This window comes from Batrachochytrium dendrobatidis (genome assembly GCF_000203795.2).
Source record: "Batrachochytrium dendrobatidis JAM81 unplaced genomic scaffold BATDEscaffold_8, whole genome shotgun sequence".
NCBI lineage: Eukaryota > Fungi > Chytridiomycota > Chytridiomycetes > Rhizophydiales > Batrachochytrium > Batrachochytrium dendrobatidis.
Window position 1 is genome coordinate 1,206,226 of NW_006281106.1, and position 23,587 is coordinate 1,229,812.

Genomic DNA, 23,587 nt, shown 5'->3' on the forward strand with positions numbered 1-23,587 from the left:
CCCAATCCAACACTGTTGAACTAGTTTGCATATCCATGCAGACGTTGTCATTGACACAGCAGCAGTTGGGTTCCATACTGTTTGTGAGACTGTTCTCTGCATTGATATTCAAAATCAATCGCACGTCTCGATTGCTGTCTCAACGCGTTACATTTATCCACATGAATTCTATCGAGTTTCATCTGGAACCCAACATAACTGAACTAGGCCATAAAGAACTTTTATTTCAATTCAAATCCAAACTTGTTTAGTTCCAACTGTGTCTATTTAATCAACGTGCGATTCCGAAATGGGTTGCTTTGAATATTCTTCCTTTCTGACCATATGCCCTCCAAGTCCCTAAAATACATTGTTATGGATTCAGCCATTACTGTTATCCATTTCAGCTACATGTTATCCAGGTAAAAACACTTACCCTGTTCATTTGATACATATCCAATTGATCTACTTTGAACATGTTTTTAAACTTTTCATCGCAAATAATCATTCGCTTATTCAATGGATCTTGCAGTTTTTTGTCCTTGATATATAGCCAAATCTCTTTAAGAGCCTGTGCTCGAGAAAGCTCACTTACACCAACAATGCTTGCAAATTCAGGACTCAGTATACGTGGTTCATTGAGTGGGCTCAGTTCTGCTGCTAATTTTAATCTATCTGATCCTCGCTTTCTTTTAGGTGGTTTGGGCTCAACCACGGGTTGTTCTTGCAAGCTTGCTTTTTTGTGCATGAATTGGTAATCACTGTATAGGTGATTCGAAAGTTTCTTGTTCATGCTAAACATGTTGACTCGTTTTGATTTCATCACCGCCTTTAGCTTTTCATCACACAAAATGAATCGCCTGTCGATTGGGTCTTGAAGATTGTGTTCTTTGATATAGTGCCATAGTTGTTTATTAAGGTCTATCTAATCATATTGTTGTACACATTCGAGTCAGTTATTTAGTAGTTGTGTCGAGATTGTACAAAGTCAATTTTTTGTGAATTCACATGGAGTAGGTAAGGGTCGAATGATAACATGCAAAGGATTCGAAAAGATGGATGCATGTCATAAAGCAGTTCAACAAGATGGCAATATCCCGATCAGGGTGTGGGTAAAAAAGGATTCTGAATTGAATATGAAAATTGTAACTATAAAATCAACTTACTCGAGAAATAGGATCGGTTGTGCCCAAAAGTTGAGCAAGAGAATTACTGGTTCCGAACAAATGTTGTCGGATATTTCGTCTAGATTTAATATTGCTTTTAATTTCCACAATCGCATCATCATCGGTTTTATCGTCATCAGTATCAGTTTTGGAGTTGTCAAGTGATTCATCCATAGTATCGACCTGCGTATTGTTTTCCTTGCTTGAAGCATTACAACTGACGTCTTGGGTTAGACTCATAACCAGCTCTTGAAATGCATTTTTGTATTCGGTCAAATCAACCTTGAGTTCGCTTTCAGCTTGGGTTCGTAACTTTCGAATGGAAAGGACTTCTAGGTCTGCCTCTGCAAGAACTTCCTTGAGTCTGGGAGTATATTCAGTCAAGAGTTTGGATATGTCTGTCATGCTAATTGAGTATTGAAATATAAAAAAGCGGACTAAAAGTTTGTCAATTTTTGACGGCATTGGTTCAACGCCCACAGGTATCAGATAAATGGCCATCTGATATGCTGATCATGAATATTTTATTTTGATAGTCTTGGTTCAACTGCCTCGAGTTCGGCTTCAAGACTCTCGATGAATTGATCCTTTTTTACTATAGTAGAAACAGTAGGTGTAGAAGGTTTGGGAAGTTCTACTTCAGATGGATCCGTTAGATAGATTCCCAGTAGTGAGATCCCCAAAAGCCCTAGTGATGCACCACAGTTCCAGACATAAAGCAAACAAGTGTTTACAGCCATGGCATACAGGATTAAATGTCTATTTTGGCTTGGTTTAGCAACAGTAGCATGATTGGGTTACCTATACTCAGTCCAATCCGAGACGACCGAGGCAATTTAGAATATCGCTTAGCAATCTCGGACAGCTGAGGTGCCTTGCTCAACCCATCGAGTGATTGTGCAGTAGGTTCAGAGCCCGATGCATTCGCTTGAGGTGACACTCCAATAGGTCGCAAGGTAGTTGAGCCAGAGTGTGAGATTGTGCTCTGTGGTGGATGCTGTTGAGCAGCCCGTCTTATTCTCTGCTGTTCCTTTTTTATCAGGTCTGCCTGATGTCGATGCTGCGGCAGTGTACTCATCTTGCTACAGTCGTATTGGTAAAATGGAGCACTTTATCTTGCAGTCACTATTTTGCTTTGGAATAGTCCAACATTCATTCGTTTTCCTACTAGAAATTAACGATATTTGATTTTAAACTGGAACGATCCCTTTTTTCATTTGACATTTTAACTGACATCCTTAAAGACTTGCAGATACATTTTAGTTTAAAAAGACTGAAAGGTTTAGTGGATTTGGTGTGAATTATCGTTTCATGAGATTATTTATTACGACTCCCTTTTTAGTATTTCATTTTACATGAATACGACTAAACATACTCGAATATAATTAATAACCCTATCGAGTACAAATCGTTTCGTAATGCGCATATCAGAACACCAAGATTCCACCAATGTACATCAACTTAAAGAAGCATGGGTGGTAGTGCATCAATCTGGTACCAAGTACTGTAGCAGCACGATTCTCGTCCATCCATTACAGACACTGGATGATTTGCGAGACCGGATTCTTCAAGAATTTGCAACTGTTTTTCAAGAGCAAGCATCCCCACAACTTATTGTTCAAGACTCGAACGGCGAAGAGATTCTTTCAGGCACACTGGTATCGAATATGTGCATTACAGACACGCAGCCATTAAGAGTGACAGTTGCACAGGCCATGCGAGCACCCGTAATCAAGAACAGTTATGGTGGATGTAGGACCAGTAAGGGATATTTTTCATGCAAGGCATTTCTAGCGAGCATAGCAGCATCGCTTGAACTCAAATATGAGCTTGTGAAATTAGTCGAGGATCGAACAGCAACATTTGTGGATATTCAATGGAATGTCAAGCAGGGCTTGGCAACAAGACGAAAAGGGACACTAGTGCCCTTGAACAAAGTGTTTGATCAAGTACAGTGGGGATTGTTGGGAAGACTGCACGATGCAGTGCATGATGACTTTCACCATGAGATGCAGCTGGAGAGAGATGGAAAGCACAAGACAGTGATGATGCCGCAACCTTTTTATTTAGTGGCAGAGACGATGCAGTCGATAGCTCATGCAGCGGGAGTGGTTAATGAGAAGAGTGATTTAGTGGTGATTAAAGAGCCTTGATGGAGTGAATTGTGGGAATAAAGTCAAATGGTTTACAAAAGTAATGATTTTTTACTTGGCCAACAAAGCGTTTGTCTTTTGCCAACTCAATGACCCAGAGAAAGCGTTCCCCAGAGAGAAAGAGTCCATCGCCTGCTGCTGTGACTGAGACCAGTTTCTTACCCAAGTCTCAGTATACTCCCATCAGTCATGCTGGACCAAGACCACCAGTCTCGACCAGAGATTTTACTCCCCACAAGCTGCTCAAGGAATTTAGTCGCTTATCAAAGGTATTATCTTGACCATCTACTATGTCTAGAGACTCTGTTTTAACTCTGCTATTAGAGCCAGCTGAATTCCAATACTACAGAGGCTAGCTCCCTTGTCGACTCTGACCATCCACTACCATTGCTAGATCTTGATGTCCATAACCAAAACCCATTCATCGAATCTCTGTCTGTTTCCACCATTATTCATGAATCGGAGGAAGATTCTACTTTGGATATGGATCATCTTGAAAGTGATGGTTGCTACGAAATTCAAAACGTTCAAGATCAGGATGATCTTGGAAATGAATCCTATCAAGTCGGCGAGACATATGATGACTATGAATTGGAAGAATTAGATCGACCCAAGGATGAGGATACAGTTGGATCATTGCAGGACGAAGTTCCACCCACTCTCCTAGTTGAAGGTATTGAGTTGGACATTCGGCTATCTGAATCGCTTTCACATGGTAACGACTTGGATCTGGAATCTCCTCCAAATGCTCTGAATCTACAATTAGACAGCTCCAGTAATGGCCAAGACTCTCCCATCAGTGTGCCTCGTTCATTTTCTACACCTATTCCTGAAATACCTCACTATAGCTCTGCCAAGGGTTGCTTCTCTTTTGATCCTGCTTTTAGCCCAGATATTCAGTCTAATCCACAACTCAATGCAGAATGGCATCGTATTCTCGATCTTGTAAACTCTATTTCCGTATATTCAAAACATACCAGTACATTGTCAGTTTTGGAGTCTCTATCTTCCTCTGATGATCTTTACATATCTTTGCGTCAAGTTTTGCTTGAGCTCAAAACCGTAATGCGAGATCATGTTCAGCAAGAGTCTGAGAAACAATCTCAAATGACTGCCAATCTAAACCAACTCGAACAAGATATAGCCAGTATGACAAAAAACAAGGACCAGTCAAAGATTGATCTTGATATTATCCTTCTTGAAATTAAGCAAGAGCAAGCCCGTATCTATGATACAGACAAAAAAATCGACGAATTGAAGCAGTTTGAAACCAAACTGAGAGCTGATATTCTTGCGCATGAAAATATCTGCGATGATGTGTCTGCTCGCGAAAAATTGCTACAGCTCCAGTGCGATACAGCAAAAAGTGTTCATGCCAAGGCCAACCTACCTATTACGCTTTATGAACGCCTTCAAGTGATTATGAAGGCGGTTTGTAAACACTGTTCCATGTTGGCCATTATGTTCTTTTTTGTCGTAATGGTCGAGGCCTGCGTTGTTTACTATATGTTCAAGTTGAGTGATGGTCATTTAATAAGTCCAGATTGCCAAAAGTTTATTACTAAGCGTGTTTTTGATATTTAATTAGGGTTAAACACCAAACCAATATCATGAATCCTGAGTTTAGAGATTCTTCGCGGGATATTGAAGGGGGTATGATGGTCACCAACTTTCCTGGTATATGGATTATACCTGTTTTTGATGGATTGATATCGCAAGTTGCATGGATATTTGATTTTTTATGGGTGAAAAATGCTGAAGAGACCGTATTCACATTTTAAATAAACTGAACAGTTTAGTCAGACTAGACAAATGGTCGTAGCTATACAATCTTGATTTTCTGAATTAGAACGTGTCCAAGACTCGAGTTTAACAACAACAGAATTCAAACTTGTTAATCGTAACAACGCATGAATACCAAAAAAGAAGAAATCTGACTCAAAACTACAGTTTGTATTTTATAAAGGTTCAAGAATACCAATTTGCAGTACAAAAACTTGAATGCAAAATAGTGACTGCATGAGTAACCTGACATCAGGTGACTCGCACAGTTTCATCTTGAATGGCGTCATGACGATGCAAGTTTTACCATCAACTACATACTTGCTACCAGTACTAATATGTGAGTGTTCATGGAGGTTTCTGGGTATACATTTTGCATGTCTATCCTTTTCCATGTATTGAGATGATACACAAGTATTGCATTGGCAAAGTCTATCAGCTGACGGGCTACTTTTGTAAACTGTAGGACATCCATTGACCGTATGAAGGAGCAAGAGATTATCTTGCTTGCTCGTAGATATTTTCAGCTGGGATTTATTGGACTGCCATGGTTGTGGCTTGTCAACTTTATATACATATATCCTGCTATTCGCAAACGGCCTAACCTTTCTCCAGTTATCCGCAAGTGTGAGTCCCGCTTGCATCAATAGAACCCAAAACTATATTCAGTCTATTCATATAATGATTACTTTCAGATGCAATCTACTCTCTCATTGGTTCGTTGGTGTGGCTGGTAGTCATTGCCGCCTGGTTATCAGTTTATCTGACTCGACGAAATTCTTGGGGTGCTTTTGGCGATAAAATATCTGTCAATATTCCTCTTGGAAAATAGCACTTGTAAATCGTATCGCCGAAAACCTTGTGCTTGTCACCTACTGTTTCGTCTAAAGTATTCATGTAATCATCGTTTCTGGCTAGGTCCAGTTTATACCAAGAATTCTATTTATCAAAGTCATAATTACGGAATCCAACTTCCAATCTGGACAAGTTGATTTTACTATTACATCATTTCAATCTGGTTGTCGTCCACATCGGCTTGTCGCTGGTATTCTTGTCTTTGCAATAGTTCCTTGATATTGTCAAACGGAAGCACAGTTACAACAGCGGCTGCTGCCCACATAAAGCATATATGCATCACATCTATATTTTCAAATAACAATCATGAGTAGTGATAGACAGCACGCATGATACTGTCATGTAATAAAGTAGCTATAATTTACCTTCACATGTCACGCTGTATCTAGATCCAATCCAATAAATAGGTATCCCAGCCAATAGAAACAGTCCTGCTGCTGCTGCCTCTATAGGTGCTTCCCAAATACTAAATACCAGGAGACACACTGTTCCAAAACAAAACAGAATCGGCACACCAATCCATACCACAAATGGACGCTCGGCATAGGGTTCAGTGAATCTCATCACAATCAATCCCAGCACAGCCAAGAAATAAAATACCCATGCAATCATCGAGTAAAAATTAACTAGGGATTTAAATGAGCCAATGCTGATGAGAACAATAGAAAGAAAAGACTGGGTTATGAGCGCATTAATGGGTGTTCGAGTATGTGAATTAATGTTGGAAAGAAACTTGGGTGCATGACCAGTTTGTGCTGAAACAAACAGGATCCGTGAGCCAGTATACAGCGTTGCATTTGCCGCTCCAAAAGTTGACCCAATCACGATCAAGGGAATAATAATCCCACCGACATGTCCAAATACACGTTTACCAAAATCCTTTTGCAATAGATGTAAGCAAAACTATACTGTTCAAGTATGCATCAACTATTGACATTTAAAAACTATACCATTCCAACAGTCGTTGAAGAAGCAACAATGGATCCAGGAAGCACGGAAAAGTACGCCAAATTTGTTGCAACATAACATAGCGTAACGATAATCGGGCCACCAATGATTGCTCTCGGCAGATTCTTTTCTGGATTTTTAAGTTCTCCAGCAACCATATTCAAATTATTCCTAATCGTATAATATTGTCATAAAATCATAGAGATATTAATACGGTATCTACTAGTAAGTTTAAATCGTTCTGGTCTACATCTTTAGCTCACCATCCGTCATAAGCCCACAATGCAGAGTAAAGAGCCAATGCATAATTTCCCGGATACATGGATCCGCCATAAAACAATCCCTTTTGAAAGTTTCCACTTGACAAAGGATCCCGCCACAGTTGTAATATCCCAAGAGCTCCAATCCACGCTAGCGATCCAATTTTGAGTATTGTGAGAATGTTTTGCATGGTTGTGCTCGCTCGTGATGACAAGATATTAATACATGTGAGGATTACAATGATTCCTATAGCAATGGCTTTGACTAGATACGGTGGAGATGAAAATGTGGGATCGGCATTATAATATATCAAGCGACATGCGTATTCGGCAGATATGACTGTGATGATGGACAAACTTCCAGGTCGAGTAATGGTGATTCCAGTCCAAGAAAATAAAAATGCGGGCAAGGATCCATGGGCCCTCAACAAGTATGGGTGTTCTCCTCCAGATGATGGGATCATTGTTCCAAGTTCTAATGGGTCAGGGTCAGTTTGATCCAATTTTACAAATTACAGTCATTCAATGCAACATAATGAAATACCTGCGTAGCACAATGCTCCAGCCATGGCTAAACATCCTGCAGCAATCCAAACCAACAATGCACCACCAACACTTCCAGAATACTCGAATACAGGACCAGGCGAGGCAAAAATACCAGATCCGATTGACACTCCCACAATCAATGCAATGCCACTCCACAACGACACGGTGCGATCCAACTCTGTTTCGCTTTTGGACAATGTCGTTGACAGTGGAATAGAATAGACTGTATTGGAAAATTCAAAAGATGTAGTGGATGGTAGCTGAGCGTTGTCTTGGGATTGTCGAAGAAGAGGCTCGTTTAATTCTTGAATTGGGAATGCAAGCAATATGTTGTGGTTAACAATATGTCCACATGTAAAATTATACTTGAACATCAATGGTTGAAGCTGATTATGGAAGAGTAGATGGACTCAATCTATCAAGCATGTGGTGGATCATTGAAGAGTCGTGCATTCGATATGGTTTTTTAAATTGCAAGCCATGGTATGCATACACTAGAATATACCTTGCTTACTGGCACTGTTTCTCAAGTCAATTTCGCTATCGTTTGCAGACCTGCAAACTGGGGTTAATGGAGCACCTAAAAGAAATTGATAGACTCGCATCAATTTCTGAGCATTGTCATTGAGGCTCAATGATTCAATTCATTCAAGCCAAGACACTATGTAGTTGACAATTACCGTTCATCTCGTCGTCAATGCCAGACAAAGGTTGGTTCTTATGGCTTTGATCAACACCACTACTATTCGCAGTATGGCTGACTTGGTCTAAAGAGGTCGAGGGTGGCCAAATGGGTGAATTCAATCTAGGAACTTTGTTTGAATGCATGCTAGAAACAAGACTCTTTGTTGATGATATGAATAGTTGCCGTGAGTGTATATGGAGTTGATTGGCACAATATGCCTAGGAAAATCACGAAACCAGAGATGCTATTGTATTGATAATAAAGTGTATTGGGCAAAGTAATTTTACTCTTGTTGGTGTCAAATGATTCAAGTGGTTTCCGCCTGTTGCTTTGACTTTTAAGCACATCTGTTGCAAAATGCTACTCGCTTACTGGAGTTTGTTTTGCAAATATTTGATTTGTCGATTGCAAAGGTTTAAAGCCATGTGCATATTTGAACCAAGTGTGCTGCATATGCATTTAACTTGGTTTAACTTGGTTTGGTGCTGACCAAGACAGCTTTTTTAAGCTGGATTATTGGGTATTTATAAAAATATAATATTTGTGTAGATTGGAATGTTGCAATTGTTGGATCAAACTATGTTTTCTTGATAATATTGCAAAATGAAAAATAAAAAATGCTCCGTACAGGGATCGAACCTGTGACCTTTGCGTTATTAGCACAACGCTCTACCGACTAAGCTAACGGAGCATATCTATTTTCCCAAGCTATGTATATACAATTTTGTTATATGTTAATTGATACTAATTTGGAATGGCTGTTTGAGCTTTTTTCATAACGATTGCAACCTTTTGTTTGCTGTCTTGAAACCAGCCCAGATTAGCATCCAAATCAATCGAATGGATCGTTACATCTGGGTCGACCCTACTCATCACACATATCACTGTGTACCACACGAAACTCTGTGTACACCGAACGTTGTTTGATCAGTTTGAGTGCATTGAGCTATATGCGTATCAATCATATCGGGTGTAGACTACCATCATCTTGACACAATGTTCATGATCCATGGACGCACTATCACAATCATGACACCAATCAACCGACCGTGTAATTGTGTCATTGTATGATCAGCGGTCAAACCATATACTAACCACTTGCCAACATCTACACATGAATTATTGTGCTGTTGGACATTACACACAATGGATAGCACAAGTGTTGTATCTGACTGATCTGATTGACATTACATGTATGAATACAATCACATTTGGGTTTGACAACATCGGAATGTTGATGTTCAAATTGAATACTTGGTATTGGAATCCAGACATTTAGTTTGATGAACCATATCATGATCACGTAGTTCAGTCACGATCCAATTGACATGAACAGTCGAGTCGTGTAGTTTGGGTTCAGCTTGACACATTTGTATTGTCAATCTCGGACAAAACGTCAAAAGTGGATCAATGTCAACTGAAACAACCAACAGACTGGATCTAGTATGTGTAGTCGAACTGGGTTGTATATACTGATCACAGTAAACAACTCGAGTGTCATTTTACTGGTTGTGGTTATGGGGACATGCCAGTGTTGGATACATACAGCGTTACAATGATGGGTCAGCAACAATGTGATGGAACTGGATGCGTAATATCAAAACCATGTCCAGAATACGTGATATAACGACAACTTGCAACCATATTGATGTAAATGGACCACTAAATAACAGTGTCGGTGTGTGATAAACAGTTGCATTACTGACATGTGTCATGATCGTATTTGTGATTCAGAATACAACAAATGTGTAGAGTTGTATTGACATCAGACCAGTCAAACACAACATATGAATATGGGTTTAAGCTTGTTGATCGTACACTGTATGATTACTAAAAGTGCACAAAGTGTAGATTCAACATTATGGTTTGATTGTGATTATTAAAAAATTGAAAATATAGTCAATTTCCATCAAGAAACCACAATAAATATGAAACCATTGTGTGTTGCAATGCAGAACACAGTCACTTCAGGATGAATATCAAAGTGATCCATTTGACATGAACACGGTTGTAAAAGGGTGCGTTTACAAGGCTACACAACACTCCTGAAGGGTGCTTTTCAAGACATCTGATAAAAGGGTCGTGGAGGTATAGTATGATATTGTGGCTAGGGAGTAGCATGCTGTCTAGTTTGATAGTAGCCCATCGCAAGCGATCAAGCAACCATGTGTAGTTGACTAACCTAAAAGGGTTGGTTTGCTATACAAAATATAAGTACTGTCAAGTCGCTCAGTTTTAGAATTGACACCAGTTTCAACACTCTACTTTTGTACCAACTGTTTAAACATATTCATTAGACTTGATGAAAATCACCGACATTTTATTTGTATTGAGTGCGGCAGTAACCGCTAATGCAATGCTGGTCTCGACTGGTAGCAATGGTTCGTTCGAAGCATCTGGCTTAATTGCTGGATTCAGTCCAAGAATTTACAAACGAGGTCGGGAAACCCCATTTGATAAAGATCAGTCAGATAATAATGGCTCGAATCAAGGGACTACATCAAGTAAAAAAAATCAACTCATTCGTCGATTAGAGAGAGAACTTCACGAAGCTGATATCGCAGAAGAAGTCGCAGCTGATGCTTTCCATAGGTATGAGAATCTTAAACACCGTCAAGAAATGTTAGCGTTGAAAGGAAAAGCGATATCTGGAGAAAAGCATAGTGAACAACGTCAACAGGAATTGAAAAAAGAGTGGGGTGCTGCATTAGAAAAATTCGTCCTTTTGAGAGAAAAGTTACAAACCGAATCAGCCACTCCTAGTCGAGACCGGAAACACTCGATTGATGATCCCGGCTCAAGTACTTCTGGTCGAGGTCGGAAACACTCGGTTATTGAACCTAACCCATGCACTACCAAACAAAGCCGGAAACTCCCATCTGATAAAGAACAGCCAAGAGAAAACCGTGAGCTCATTCGTCAATTAGTGAAAGAACTCGAAGCTGCTGATGCTGCAGAAACAGCCGCATGCGAGGCTTCATATGCGTATAGGGTTATTGAATATGAACAAAAAAGGTTAATATCGCAGGGCAAACCGATAATTGGGAAAAAGCATAGCGGAATACATCAATGTCGATTAGATAATCAATGGCAAACTACAGGAAAAAAAGTAGAACGCCTGGAACAACAATTACAAGAAGCCAGATTAGCCACTCCTAGTCGAGACCGGAAACACTCGATTGATGATCCCGGCTCAAGCACTTCTGGTCGAGGCCGGAAACACTCGGTTATTGAACCTAACCCATGCACTACCAAACAAAGCCGGAAACTCCCATCTGATAAAGAACAGCCAAGAGAAAACCGTGAGCTCATTCGTCAATTAGTGAAAGAACTCGAAGCTGCTGATGCTGCAGAAACAGCCGCATGCGAGGCTTCATATGCGTATAGGGTTATTGAATATGAACAAAAAAGGTTAATATCGCAGGGCAAACCGATAATTGGGAAAAAGCATAGCGGAATACATCAATGTCGATTAGATAATCAATGGCAAACTACAGGAAAAAAAGTAGAACACCTGGAACAACAATTACAAGAAGCCAGATTAGCCACTCCAAAACAAAGCCGGAAACACTCGATTGATGATCCTGGCTCAAGCACTTCTGGTCGAGGCCGGAAACACTCAATTGTTAGACACCATTCAGATACTGATTCAGATCAGGGAATTGCACCAGCCAAAAAACATAGACCCACTCATCAACTAGATATAAATCTTGAAAACGCTGAAAGAGCAAGAGTGGCCGCATGCAATTCCTACTATGAATATAAAGCTACTCGACTCGAACAGAAAAAGTTGAAATCAAACGGTCAAAAGATATCTGGAAAAAAGTACAGTTCAAGGACTGAACATGAATTGAAAGAAAAGTGTAGGAAGGCAAGTAAAGCAAAACACTACATGATACGACAGCTAGAAGGAACAAATGGAAACACTCCCAGTCGAAGCCGGAAACACTCAGTTGTTAGACACCATTCAGATACCGATTCGGATCAAGAGACTTTATCAAGAAAAAAGTATAGGAAGCTTGTTCGTAAACTAAAAAGAAGAATCAAAGAGTATAGAAGGAGACAAAAGGATGTATGCAAAGAATATCGTGAACATCAATTCTTTGTATCCAAACAACAGTCAAGATTAACAAGGGGTAAAAGTGTATCGAAATCATTCTACGACTTAGAGGATTTAGAGAAGCTGGAAAGAAAATGTAAAAGGGCAGGAAGAAGGGTAGAATATCTGGAGCAAAAGCTAAGAAAACTTATGGGTGAGTCAGATTCAGATTCAGATTGATGATGTGTCGATGAATTTGATTTTGAATAAATTTAAGCTTTCTGATGTGTTGATGTTTGTCGAGTATCGTGAATGGGTCAACAACCATATCATTGATTGTGTATACTGTGTTGGGTATTATATCAACAGTTACTGGATTGTTGATTGGTTCATTGTCACGGTTTGTTCCATATACATCAATAACCTGATAACAACCAGTGTTACTTGTAACTACCAGTCATACTTGCAATCACTTGTCAGTTGCATGATACTGTGAGACATTAGTAGTGTGTAATTGTAGACATTTCTGAATAGTTTATAATAATCAGAAACTCTCAATGACATTTGAACTGGGATTCATATAGCTTTCTTCCCGTGTTCCTCCACTATATAAACACATTCTCTTTCCTCTCTTAATAAAACAACGCAATCAGTCATTGGTTCATTTCTTCACATCTTTGATCTACTGTAACAAACTTTCCAATAATAACAACTATCGATATGCCGTCAGATGTCCACAATCTACAGTTTGAATGTTTCAAGGTGAATGTACTTGTTACTTGTAGCACAATATACTGCAGCATTGTCTTGAATGTTGTGCACATTTGGTGAATACAAGTACAGTTGGATGTCACGGATAGCAACAATCGACATGACAGTGGACACTATTGGACATGTACACTTCAATGTGACTGTCAGCAACCATCACCATCAGTGGGTATCATGTGTTTAAAAAGTACTCGCATGCATTGGATTCAACACCACGTTTGTGATTGGGTTTGTATTGATTTGTATTGGTGGTGTTGTATTGCATATATCAGTAGATTGTGTGCTGATTTGAATGACATTATCATCCATTGTGGTTCATGTACCACGATGACAATCTGACCTGTTGACACGGCCAGTTTGTTGAACGACCTGCCAATCTCCAATTCAATTATAGTACAATGTCACTCATTCAGTGTAGCGGCGACAGATTGCCGAGTTTGATGTTGATCATGTTGTGACACAATCAGCAGTGTTTGATGTATACAGTCTACATTAACCTAAAATGACCATGCAGTCATACCAATGGAAAAGTCATGATTTGAAATACTGCAACAGGCTGTTTGATGCTGTTGTGTTCGAGTGATCCAAAACACGACCAATCAAACAATCAGTCAAGTATTTGGTATACAGTGACAGTATATGTTGTAGTAATGGATTGTAAATGTGATGATAATTATCCACAATCAGAGTGACAATTTGAAACTACCTGGTTACTGGATACATGACCGCAATTGGGAATATCAACACAGCATACTAGTCAAATTGATTTTTTCCACTAACAGTAATGACTGTATATTGATTCTCCCTACAGGGTGTTTCTGGGGTTGTTCACCCTACACACATACTTGTGTTTTCTAAATATTCATTTGGAAATTGCTGACTGCCACCCTTGAAGCTACCGTAATTATAAAATGGCAGTCATGTATCAGACTCGAAGCTTTCCATTACAATACTCGATAAAATGCTGATTACTCTAGAATGCGTTATACTTGCGTTACAGACGGTTGCTGCAGTTCGACTTGCATTAGAATCACCTTCTGGAACTTCCAGTCAATCAAGCAATAGGCTGTCAAAACGATCACCTGTTGAATTGGGTGGTGATGCTTATCAATGTTACACAATGAAATTTAATGTTCACGGAACTGATGTATGTATCATGTCATGCATTGTAGTTTGATATCAATTTGCACCACGTTGAATCAATCTCACACTTGTCGTGTTTAAAATAGTTGAATTTACGAGTCGATTCAGCAATGTCTGATATAATCGTACCACTTCCTAGTTCAAGCAGCGATATAGGCTTGGCTCCGCAACACACTCCAAGTGGGGAACCCGTTACTATAGGTTACAAAGGCAAAGAGTATAAAGGAGTTACATCTACAGCCGTTGTGACGATTCCGGGTACTAGGATAACTGACATCAGTTTACCAATACTAGCAGTTAGAAAACAATCGGCAGATCTAGTTGGTATTAGTTCAAATTTTGATGGAGTATTTGGGTTTGCCTATTCCTCGTTGTCAAAGCATCATCCACCAGCCACTGCGATGGATGTTTTGTACACCAGTGATGTCATTCCCAGTAACGAGATTGGCATTCAACTATGTCCGTATGAAATGATTTCAGATAGCTTCATCAATATAGGAAACACGGACGTAACTGCAAAATGCGGAACGAATGGAAGAAGTGTTGCATGGGTACAATCACCATCAGACGATTATTTTACTGTCAACATCAAGAGTATACTAGTCAATGGCAAACGAGTGGAGCTGCCTGCTGGATTCCAAAAAAAGGTGGAACATGGACGTACTTTGTACTCCGTTATGGAAACATGCTTTACATATATGCAATTTCCTAAAGTAGTCGTGGCTGCGTTGGTTGATGCCATTGTTGATAGCAATGCAATTGCTATTGACATTTTTAATTTTAAATACAGGCTCAATAATCTGCAGATTGAAAACCTATATTGGAAAAACCATTTAATGCCTGAAAAATACTTTAGTATCAATTGGGGCAAGCTGCCGTCGCTTTCGATTGTAATGCATGCTGAAACTCCCGTGACTGATGACAACTACAACTCTGTTGTAACAATCAGACTGGGTCCTAGAGACTATATACAGAGAGTTGATTCTAAAAATTGTAAATATTTGACAATTGTATGCAATGTGTTTTGTTTGATTAACCTGACTAATATGCATGTTGGATTATAGTTGTGTTTGCTATAAAAGCTGGTCTAAATGACAAAGCAACTCTTGGCATGTCATTTATGAGCCGACTTGGATTGACATTTGATCGAGCACATACACGCATTGGGTTTGGTGCTGGATGTGGATGCGAAGTCTCGACTAGCAAATATCCTACTATTTTAAATAGTGATCAAGTGCTCTGGCCATTACCACGGTAAGTTGTTTGATATTGATGTATGGATGTGTCAATTGATACTGATTATGAACTTGATGCATAGTGTTAGATTGCCTAAACCAACTACTTCAGGTTCAGATGGCACATTTATTCGCAGAAGGAAATCAAAAACTACACGATCAAGTAGTCGTACCTGAAAACACTCACCACACTGTCAAGAGTCACACAACGACTCTCAATAAACTCGACTGAATACAATTCATTAGTGACAAACTGATACTATATGTATTTTTAATGTGGTGTGTCCATGTTTGATTGTGTGATATGTTCAAGCCGTGCATGTGTTGGATCAGTTGAGTGTGTATTGTAGTTGTTTGGTACACAATGATCACGCATACTATTGCATTAGTAATACATGGTATTGATTGAATACACATGATCCAAGTGTATCAATCATGGTATGCATTGTTGGAATCCATCACTGTATATCTGGATGATCATGTCGATATTGGATGCGCAATATCAACTGTTGGAATATGGTATACTGCTGCAAATATCATGATTATCACATTCCATTAATGTGTGATCATATTGCATCAATCGACCAGTATACGATCATTGGATACATCAACATGTGCATAATGACCATATTGTTGGTAGTTTATATTCAACATGGGATATTTGACACACGACAAAGCTGATACTGCGACTGATGTGTGTGATCAGTCAGGCTATTGATGCAACCATTTTGACACCACAATCAACGAGTCAAACCAGTCAAATTGGTTGGATCTGATATCAACACACATGACTATTGTTGATATTGGTATTGTATGTGTCAATACGACATGTCAAGCAATATCATATCGACACAATACACACATGCATGTCAGCATCATCAATGTATACAACTATGCAATATACAATCAACTGTATTGTATTGGAAATACAAGTGTCAATGTACAATATGATATCATGTCAACCAAAACTGTGTACAATGGTCAGATATAATGCATGCAAATCCAATTTTATTGTAAATTAAATAAAATGACAATTGAATCGGCTGAAACAAGTCCAGATTAGCATTCAAATCAATTGGATGGATCGTCACGTCTGGGCTGCCCTACTTCTAAATTTAAAAGGTTTTCCACATATTGGAATAACCACTCTAAACTGGAAGTTACTTGAACGGGCTGGGCTATAGGTATATCTGTTTCCTCGGATGACGGTTCCTCGAATAACGGTTCCTCAGTTAGCGGCTCAGATGATGGACTTTCATGATATTGTGATGAACTCTGGCTCCCACTAGTGGAGGTTTGCTCAGATCCTGACTGTTGGTTCATTATGAGATTAAGAGATTCGTATATGCCTTGAACAAAATCACGATTTAATTCCAGAAATTGCATGTGAGAAAGGATTAGTTCTAAATCCAGATCTTCAAACAAACGCTCTGCAAGATTTTCTTTGTTGGAATACAATTTCAAATCAAGGATGAAAAAATCGTGATAGAGTTTTTGACACTTTTTTTCAAGCTGTTTGAGTTTTTTTCTCTCTTGTTGAAGCTTCAGTCTAGAATTTTTAAGCTCTTTTTTATATACTGGATTATTCTTGTTTTTCCGAGGTTTACGTAACAGCTTCGCATGTTTCTTATTCAGCCGTTCTACTAATATCCTTTGATCAAGCTCTTCAGATTTGGCCAAGTCATACGCTTTTTTCATATCTTCATATTCTTGCTCCATTTCTAGGCAACCTTCGATTAAGCTTAAATCACTTTCTGAAAGTTGGCTCATATCAACTAAATTTGTAGTTTCTTCATTAGAAGCTGCCCAAAGCCCAGATTCAGTACTTGTAGTTGCAGTGGGAATGACGGTTGAAGTGCTAGCTTCAGCACTTGTAGTTGTAGTTGCACTGGGATTGACTGGATTGGCTGTAGTAAAAGAGCAAGTAAACAGAATTGATGTCAATACTGTGACTGCAAGTTTCATTATACTGGTTTGCCAAGTTGTAATGGTTGTTTGATGAGTCGGTTTTGGACTGTATTTATATCTCATTGAACGGATCAGATTAAAAGCACCTTCCTTGAATGACCGCTCTAAGGGATTTGTGTTGTCAAGGGTTAGTAGCGATTTGTTATCAATGTCGAATTTTGAAAAGATGACCCTTTATATAACAGCCCAGTTTTAATTGAACCGCCGCTTGGCTATGCATTCAAATATGATTGATTGTGTAATGTTGTACAAACAACTGACAAATCAGGTTGTCAAGTACAGGCCAAATATGACGATAGAATGTTGATCATTCAGGTATTGGATGACCAAACCATCACATCGACTAAGCAACCAACTTTCACAACTCATGCAATCATCAAACCGTCAAGTCAAAATGGCGGCAAGTCATGATTCACATCGATCAAATGATTGACATTCAACTCATCTAGTGTCAATATGCATATAGGCGATGAAATCATGCATAGAGTTTTACAGTTATAAACGCTGGAGTGAAGAGTGTAAATTTGATTTTAAGCCAATGGTTGATATTATTGTTCACGAGTCCGATCAACAAGTGTTCACATTGGCGATTAACCTGTTCTTGCAAGTTTGCAGTTATATTGACGATGAAAATGTATGTTTACAATGATACAATATTGGATCAGTTTGGACAGTGTCCTGTCATGTCATGTTTTGTTGATTGTATACTTGACATTGAACAATATCATTAGTTTGGCATCGTGGTATCAAGACTTGTTTCACGACTGGAATCATCCAGTGGTTCAGTTGCTGTTGGTTTTATCAAAAATCTCCAAGCCATGTATTGGAATATTCATCGTGATAACCCAGTAAAAGCAGTGAAATGTGGTATCATTCCAGCACTGGTCAATATTCTCAGGTATGTGGTATTATGCATGAATGTATGTTCAGTCATTACAATTGATGAATTTGACATGGTTGGATTGACATGACATGAATACAGGAGTGTCGATCAAGAAGTGGTTGATCAAAGTATTGCTGCTATTCAGAGTTTTTGCGACTATAAAGATTGTGAAGTGATTTCAGCCGAGTTGATAAGATCGGGATTTGATCAAACACTGAACGACTTGTGTATCAGATACAGCGACAACTTTGAACTAAAAAAACGCATGATCTGGATAGCAGGAACAATTGCATCTGGTATGCGCGACTTTCCTGTATCGCTTGTACGATCGTTGGTTTTTGAGCAATTGACGATATTGATGTGCGGTCTCCGCATGAATGGCTGTTTGTACCTGTTTGATTATGTCAACGACATGATTCAGAAATCTACAAACAAGGCCGAGATGATCAAGGTGTTTCAAGAATATGGAATTGTAAAGCAACTCAGCACTATTCTTTCACGCAGAGATATACGTTTGTGTAACAGTCCTGTTCCTGATATTGTAAAACTACTCGAAACACTTGCTGATTTTGCTGACAATCATCCCGACAGTTCGATACGTACCGAGTTGGAGCAAGGCGGGATGTTTGAAAATCTAACGGCTATTGTAAAATCGGATACTACTCACTACATGAACAAAAGGGCTGCTGCTCAGATCATTGAAACGTGTTTCCAGCATCTGGTTCAGACTGCTAGTTCGGACATTCAGCCATACAACGACAATGCCGAAATTGATATGAAATCTGGAATGGCCGGATATCCATATGAACAGGTGCGCACACTTGTCGAAATGCGGTATATCCATTATCTGCAATGTATACTTTGCAAACCCATGTGGTGAATCGATATCACAAACCAGCATATTGTGGAGCAATGGAGGGCTGACTCACTCGATCAGAATATATCACCATCAACATTTAATCTTGCGTTGGAACAACTCGGGGTTTTTGTCAAACAGCTTGTTTGTAATGGCAGTGATGGATTGGGCACAATTGTACCAGGACCTGTTGAACTGACGTATATACTGGACAATGGCATACCTGACAATGTATATACGCGATTGATGACAAATGTATCGGATATTGAACATGGATCAAATCACAACACTGATCAAATGGTGCACAATCTGATTGATGCATCAATGTACAGTGTTGTATATGGACAAACGATGATTGCACCACTGGATATACGACTCGAATACACCAAAATGGTACCATGCGATATATTGTTATCGACTCGACTTGTTTCAGATATGCCCATCATTGAAGGCAATTCCGAGTTTATATCACTCAAGTCTCAATGTCTTCCGAGTGAATTCCGTGTCGAACAGGATGACAGTGTGACCATCAACTCATACATCAACAATCTGAATCCGATATGGCATCGAGACATGTACAAATGCATTGCCAAAATATTCAAATGTTTTGTCCCAATGTTTGAAAGTCTGTTCAGAACGATGGATCCAATGTTCAGGTATATTGATATTTGCAATGGCACAAAGGGATATAAACCGTCAAGTCAGTCATATCATGATGATATGGAATCAGACACTCAAGTCATTCGTCCCGTGTATGTACCAATGTTGGAATATCCAGACGGATACTCTTAAGCGGTAACCTGTGGCAAAGCTAGTTCTAAAAAGCGCCAACTTAAACACAAGTTAAATCCTTTCATCACCAAAAATTCCATGTGCACAGTAACTCCATTACACTCATTTCTAGGACTCGAGCTCTCTATAAACGGGTAGACGATGCCATTATTAAATTTACTAACTCCAGAAATCAACACTATTGGTTGTAACTCTCGTTTACAACCTCTCATCATTTAACGGGTTAATTGTTCGTATCACAAGACACAAACAATCAACTACTATAAAAGCTAGAACGCTTACTCTTATCAATAAACAACTCTTCAAACTATTTCATCTGTCTAACTACCTTATCAAACCCTTTTCACTACGGTTGAAAAGACTAAGTCTGTTGATTTTGATTTCAAGTGCAACTTCCTCTTACACTTCTGATTTGTTCTCTTCTGATAACTACTAACAGTTACAGATTATACTTTACCTACTTTACTTTACTATCAAACAAATCAACGAAGCTCCAAATACTCTGACAACCAACACTTCCGGAGCATTTTGAACCCAAATACGAATCAGCAAAACCAGTATCACTGCGTGGTCGTAATCTACAAGTCATTGTCAAACTCACCAACATTCAACTGACACCATCCAAACCTAAATACAACGAGGGAAACTGGCACATTGAAGGTCCAATTAACGAATCGATTGTTGCAACTGGACTGTATTACTACGACGTGGAAAATATCACCACACCCAAACTCGATTTCCGCGAGGCTGTTGATCGTTTTGAATATCAAGTAGCATCTGATATGTATTGGAAAGATGTGTACGGCATTGATCAAGAATCACCGCATAGTCAGTATATAGGATCGCTTGAAGTACCAAATGGTCGGTGTGTAGTTTATCCCAATCGATACCAACACAAAGAACAATCATTTGAACTTGCAGATCCAACTCAACCAGGACACTGCAAGATTTTGACATTTTTTGTAGTGAATCCGTCTCGTCGGATTGTTTCGACTGCGCATGTGGCTCCACAACAACCACAATGGTACAACTCGAGTCTTGACAAGGCACACATACCGCCTGAACTGTGGAATGATATCACGCAGTATATTCAAGGTGTTCAATCACCAGCTAAAGCCAAACACTATCGAGATGAATTGACAAGTGACCGAACTCAAATCACAGCAGCATACAACAAATACATATATGAGCGGGTGTATAATCTTGATAATTGATGATGGATTGTGAGGTTGTGATTTTACAACAATGAGTTGCAATGCCAGTCAGATCTATGCAATTAAATGGATCGAATAAATTGAATGAATTGAATCAATCATGTCAATCATGCCAGTGACTGTTGATTATATTGACTGATTGTGTACAATTGATTGATACAAGTGATATGGATGCATCATTTGGTGTTGTTGAATCAGATCATTGCTTGATTCTGTCAATGTGATCAAATGGATTACTACAAAACTGTACATGCTCAAGTTGAATCAAGTATTGAATCGAGTATTGGATTGATATTTACACACAACCACAATTGCAATTACAATTGCAATCAGCACAGTCTGAATATTAGACATTTGAACATCACATATCGAGTTGTGGATAAATGCGAGTTGGCATATTGGACTGTTTTTGTAGTTTATTAATGATTTGATTCACGACTGTTTGAATTCAAGGCTCAATATGGATTACAACTGGATTGTCGTTGTTTCCATTTGTGATGACAAATCTGTCAATGTGTTGATTGATTGCTAGTCCATTGACCAAATAATAATCAATTCCACCAGCAATAGTGTCCGTCACATTCGAGTTGTTGGGAAATACTTTTGATAGTTTTGGTTAGATTGAACAGTCTGGTTTAGTCAAGTAAACCAATATCTCCATAAACATGTGCTGTAAAGTTGTTTCATTTGGAAAACCGCATGACGAAACAGATTCCAATACATTGGTCGATATTGATGAGACAACATTGCGTACGAGTTTTTGAAGAGACAAATGTTGTGATGCAAAGCAGTTTGTGAATGTCCATTTGAATAGTATTTTTTGACCAACAGCAAAGTAAAAGCAAGTTCAAGGTCGAGCGACTCCATCAATATTCCAGCCTTTTGAGTGATGAATAAGATTCCATATTTTGTTGGGTTTCCAAGTTGTCCAATCGATGATTTTTGTCAGACATTTCTTGAGTAACAGTTTAAAACCATTTCTAATCAGATCTGAATGGTCGCTTCCAAAACAACGAGTCATATCCAACATGGAATTGTTTGATAGACAGTATTGTAGTAGATCTGCTCGAGTGGGTTCAATGTTGTTTAGACATTGTGTTTTTATATCATCAATCGACACACACAGCGCACCAACAAGACCATCACATTCCGTTACAAGAACATGTTTCAAGGTCTCATTGCTCATGTTGTTTGGCAACCCAATAACGAGTAAATCCAGAAATTCATGGAATTCACAGAGTTTGGCTGGAATAAGTAGAAAATCACTTTTCAAGACCTGAAAGACTACCGAGTTCAACAGGACTTGAAATTCCTCCAACAAAAAGATGGTTTGATGCAATGATAAATCGCATGCTTAATGACAACCAACTCAGCGATGCTTTGATTAAAAGTCTCCATAAACTTGTGTCTTGTAATTACTGTTGAGCATCATCAAGAAACAACAGTTTTACTTTTTCCAATTCTATCCGTTGTTGTTTGGAACAATCAATGCATTTCCAACAAAAGTGTCGTGCAATCTTGTCCAAGAAACAAATCCAAATGACATTTGTTTGAGACTATGTTGATACATATTAATGAATATAGGTTTTGCAGAATCAGATGAACAAGTCAATATGACAAACCGATACTCAAACCAAGTATACGAGTTTGTCAAGTTGATCAGGTCTTTTGAGATGATTTGTAGAAACATTGATACCATTGATCTGGATAGTTTTCTTGAAATAATTGTATGAACCAGTGATTGTTGGGTTTGAGCCAACATCATTCTTGGATTTGATGATGAGTGGACTGGATCCAACAGTCCCATTTGCTACAAGTGCAGCAAGCGAGTCCCATGCGTTGTGATTGATCTCGACTTGATCCACCAGAGTGGATATTCAGTTAGTGTATCGACCAAAAGTGATCCTGTCTTGTAATCTGCGACCAAGCCAACAGGTTCTATTGCTGAACAACAGCCTGTTGTTGACTTGGTCGCAACCACCATCATTGAGACAACTAAAAGGCTTGTTGGTATTCCAGTCGACCATCAACTTCTTACTTTCCACTTTGTTGTTGATGGAGTGGAAATAACTTGCAACTCTTGGAACTCCATTGCTGTTCTTGGACTAGATTGAACCACTGGAACTGATCCACTCATCAAATCCAACACATTATGCCTGGTCAAACTCTGTATCATCAACACTAGACACTGTAATGGACATGAACTCACTTTACAAACCACTCTTGTGAACCTTGTCCAGTCGATACACTTGTATGATGAACACAACTGTTGTGTGTCCAACATTCAATCAAAACCATTCATTTGGATCATACCA

General features: G+C 39.0%; 10 protein-coding genes across 10 annotated transcripts; 6 read left to right on the forward strand and 4 right to left on the reverse strand.

The window, feature by feature from the left end:
• Positions 1-267: 267 nt before the first annotated feature.
• Positions 268-1,550, reverse strand: BATDEDRAFT_89688 (uncharacterized protein; the record flags this gene model as incomplete). The annotated part of the gene is made up of 3 exons (XM_006680160.1): positions 268-339; positions 416-904; positions 1,146-1,550. The coding sequence occupies 3 exons, from the start codon at positions 1,548-1,550 to the stop codon at positions 268-270; spliced, it is 966 nt and encodes a 321-aa protein (XP_006680223.1).
• A 119-nt stretch (positions 1,551-1,669) lies between these two features.
• On the reverse strand, positions 1,670-2,223 carry BATDEDRAFT_89687 (uncharacterized protein; the record flags this gene model as incomplete). Its single annotated transcript, XM_006680161.1, has 2 exons — positions 1,670-1,833; positions 1,947-2,223. 2 exons carry the CDS (start codon positions 2,221-2,223, stop codon positions 1,670-1,672), a joined length of 441 nt encoding a protein of 146 aa, XP_006680224.1.
• Positions 2,224-2,563: 340 nt separating this feature from the next.
• Positions 2,564-4,882, forward strand: BATDEDRAFT_89956 (uncharacterized protein; the record flags this gene model as incomplete). Its single annotated transcript, XM_006680048.1, has 3 exons — positions 2,564-3,094; positions 3,397-3,567; positions 3,623-4,882. 3 exons carry the CDS (start codon positions 2,564-2,566, stop codon positions 4,880-4,882), a joined length of 1,962 nt encoding a protein of 653 aa, XP_006680111.1.
• A 680-nt stretch (positions 4,883-5,562) lies between these two features.
• BATDEDRAFT_12254 (uncharacterized protein) lies at positions 5,563-5,912 on the forward strand (the record flags this gene model as incomplete). Its single annotated transcript, XM_006679722.1, has 2 exons — positions 5,563-5,707; positions 5,776-5,912. The coding sequence occupies 2 exons, from the start codon at positions 5,563-5,565 to the stop codon at positions 5,910-5,912; spliced, it is 282 nt and encodes a 93-aa protein (XP_006679785.1).
• Positions 5,913-6,289: 377 nt separating this feature from the next.
• BATDEDRAFT_20085 (uncharacterized protein) lies at positions 6,290-8,653 on the reverse strand (the record flags this gene model as incomplete). The annotated part of the gene is made up of 4 exons (XM_006679780.1): positions 7,688-8,653; positions 7,147-7,618; positions 6,886-7,054; positions 6,290-6,814 (listed from the first exon to the last, which is right to left on the reverse strand). The coding sequence occupies exons 1-4, from the start codon at positions 8,061-8,063 to the stop codon at positions 6,290-6,292; spliced, it is 1,542 nt and encodes a 513-aa protein (XP_006679843.1). The 5' UTR covers positions 8,064-8,653.
• Positions 8,654-10,730: 2,077 nt separating this feature from the next.
• BATDEDRAFT_89958 (uncharacterized protein) lies at positions 10,731-12,653 on the forward strand (the record flags this gene model as incomplete). The annotated part of the gene is made up of 1 exon (XM_006680049.1): positions 10,731-12,653. One exon carries the CDS (start codon positions 10,731-10,733, stop codon positions 12,651-12,653), a length of 1,923 nt encoding a protein of 640 aa, XP_006680112.1.
• A 1,489-nt stretch (positions 12,654-14,142) lies between these two features.
• Positions 14,143-15,736, forward strand: BATDEDRAFT_89959 (uncharacterized protein; the record flags this gene model as incomplete). The annotated part of the gene is made up of 4 exons (XM_006680050.1): positions 14,143-14,328; positions 14,411-15,317; positions 15,389-15,578; positions 15,643-15,736. The coding sequence occupies 4 exons, from the start codon at positions 14,143-14,145 to the stop codon at positions 15,734-15,736; spliced, it is 1,377 nt and encodes a 458-aa protein (XP_006680113.1).
• An 894-nt stretch (positions 15,737-16,630) lies between these two features.
• On the reverse strand, positions 16,631-17,524 carry BATDEDRAFT_26074 (uncharacterized protein; the record flags this gene model as incomplete). Its single annotated transcript, XM_006679879.1, has 1 exon — positions 16,631-17,524. The coding sequence occupies one exon, from the start codon at positions 17,522-17,524 to the stop codon at positions 16,631-16,633; it is 894 nt and encodes a 297-aa protein (XP_006679942.1).
• Positions 17,525-18,858: 1,334 nt separating this feature from the next.
• BATDEDRAFT_32003 (uncharacterized protein) lies at positions 18,859-19,487 on the forward strand (the record flags this gene model as incomplete). Its single annotated transcript, XM_006679897.1, has 1 exon — positions 18,859-19,487. A coding segment is annotated over one exon (211 nt), but the record flags the coding sequence as incomplete, so codon positions are not given.
• Positions 19,488-20,763: 1,276 nt separating this feature from the next.
• On the forward strand, positions 20,764-21,353 carry BATDEDRAFT_32005 (uncharacterized protein). Its single transcript, XM_006679898.1, has one exon. The coding sequence runs from the start codon at positions 20,841-20,843 to the stop codon at positions 21,270-21,272; it is 432 nt and encodes a 143-aa protein (XP_006679961.1). The 5' UTR covers positions 20,764-20,840; the 3' UTR covers positions 21,273-21,353.
• The last annotated feature ends 2,234 nt before the right edge of the window (positions 21,354-23,587 follow it).

Coding starts and splice junctions, on each gene's coding strand:
- BATDEDRAFT_32005 (XM_006679898.1), top strand. CDS start 20,841: ATGTATTGGAAAGATGTGTACGGCATTGATCAAGAATCACCGCATAGT.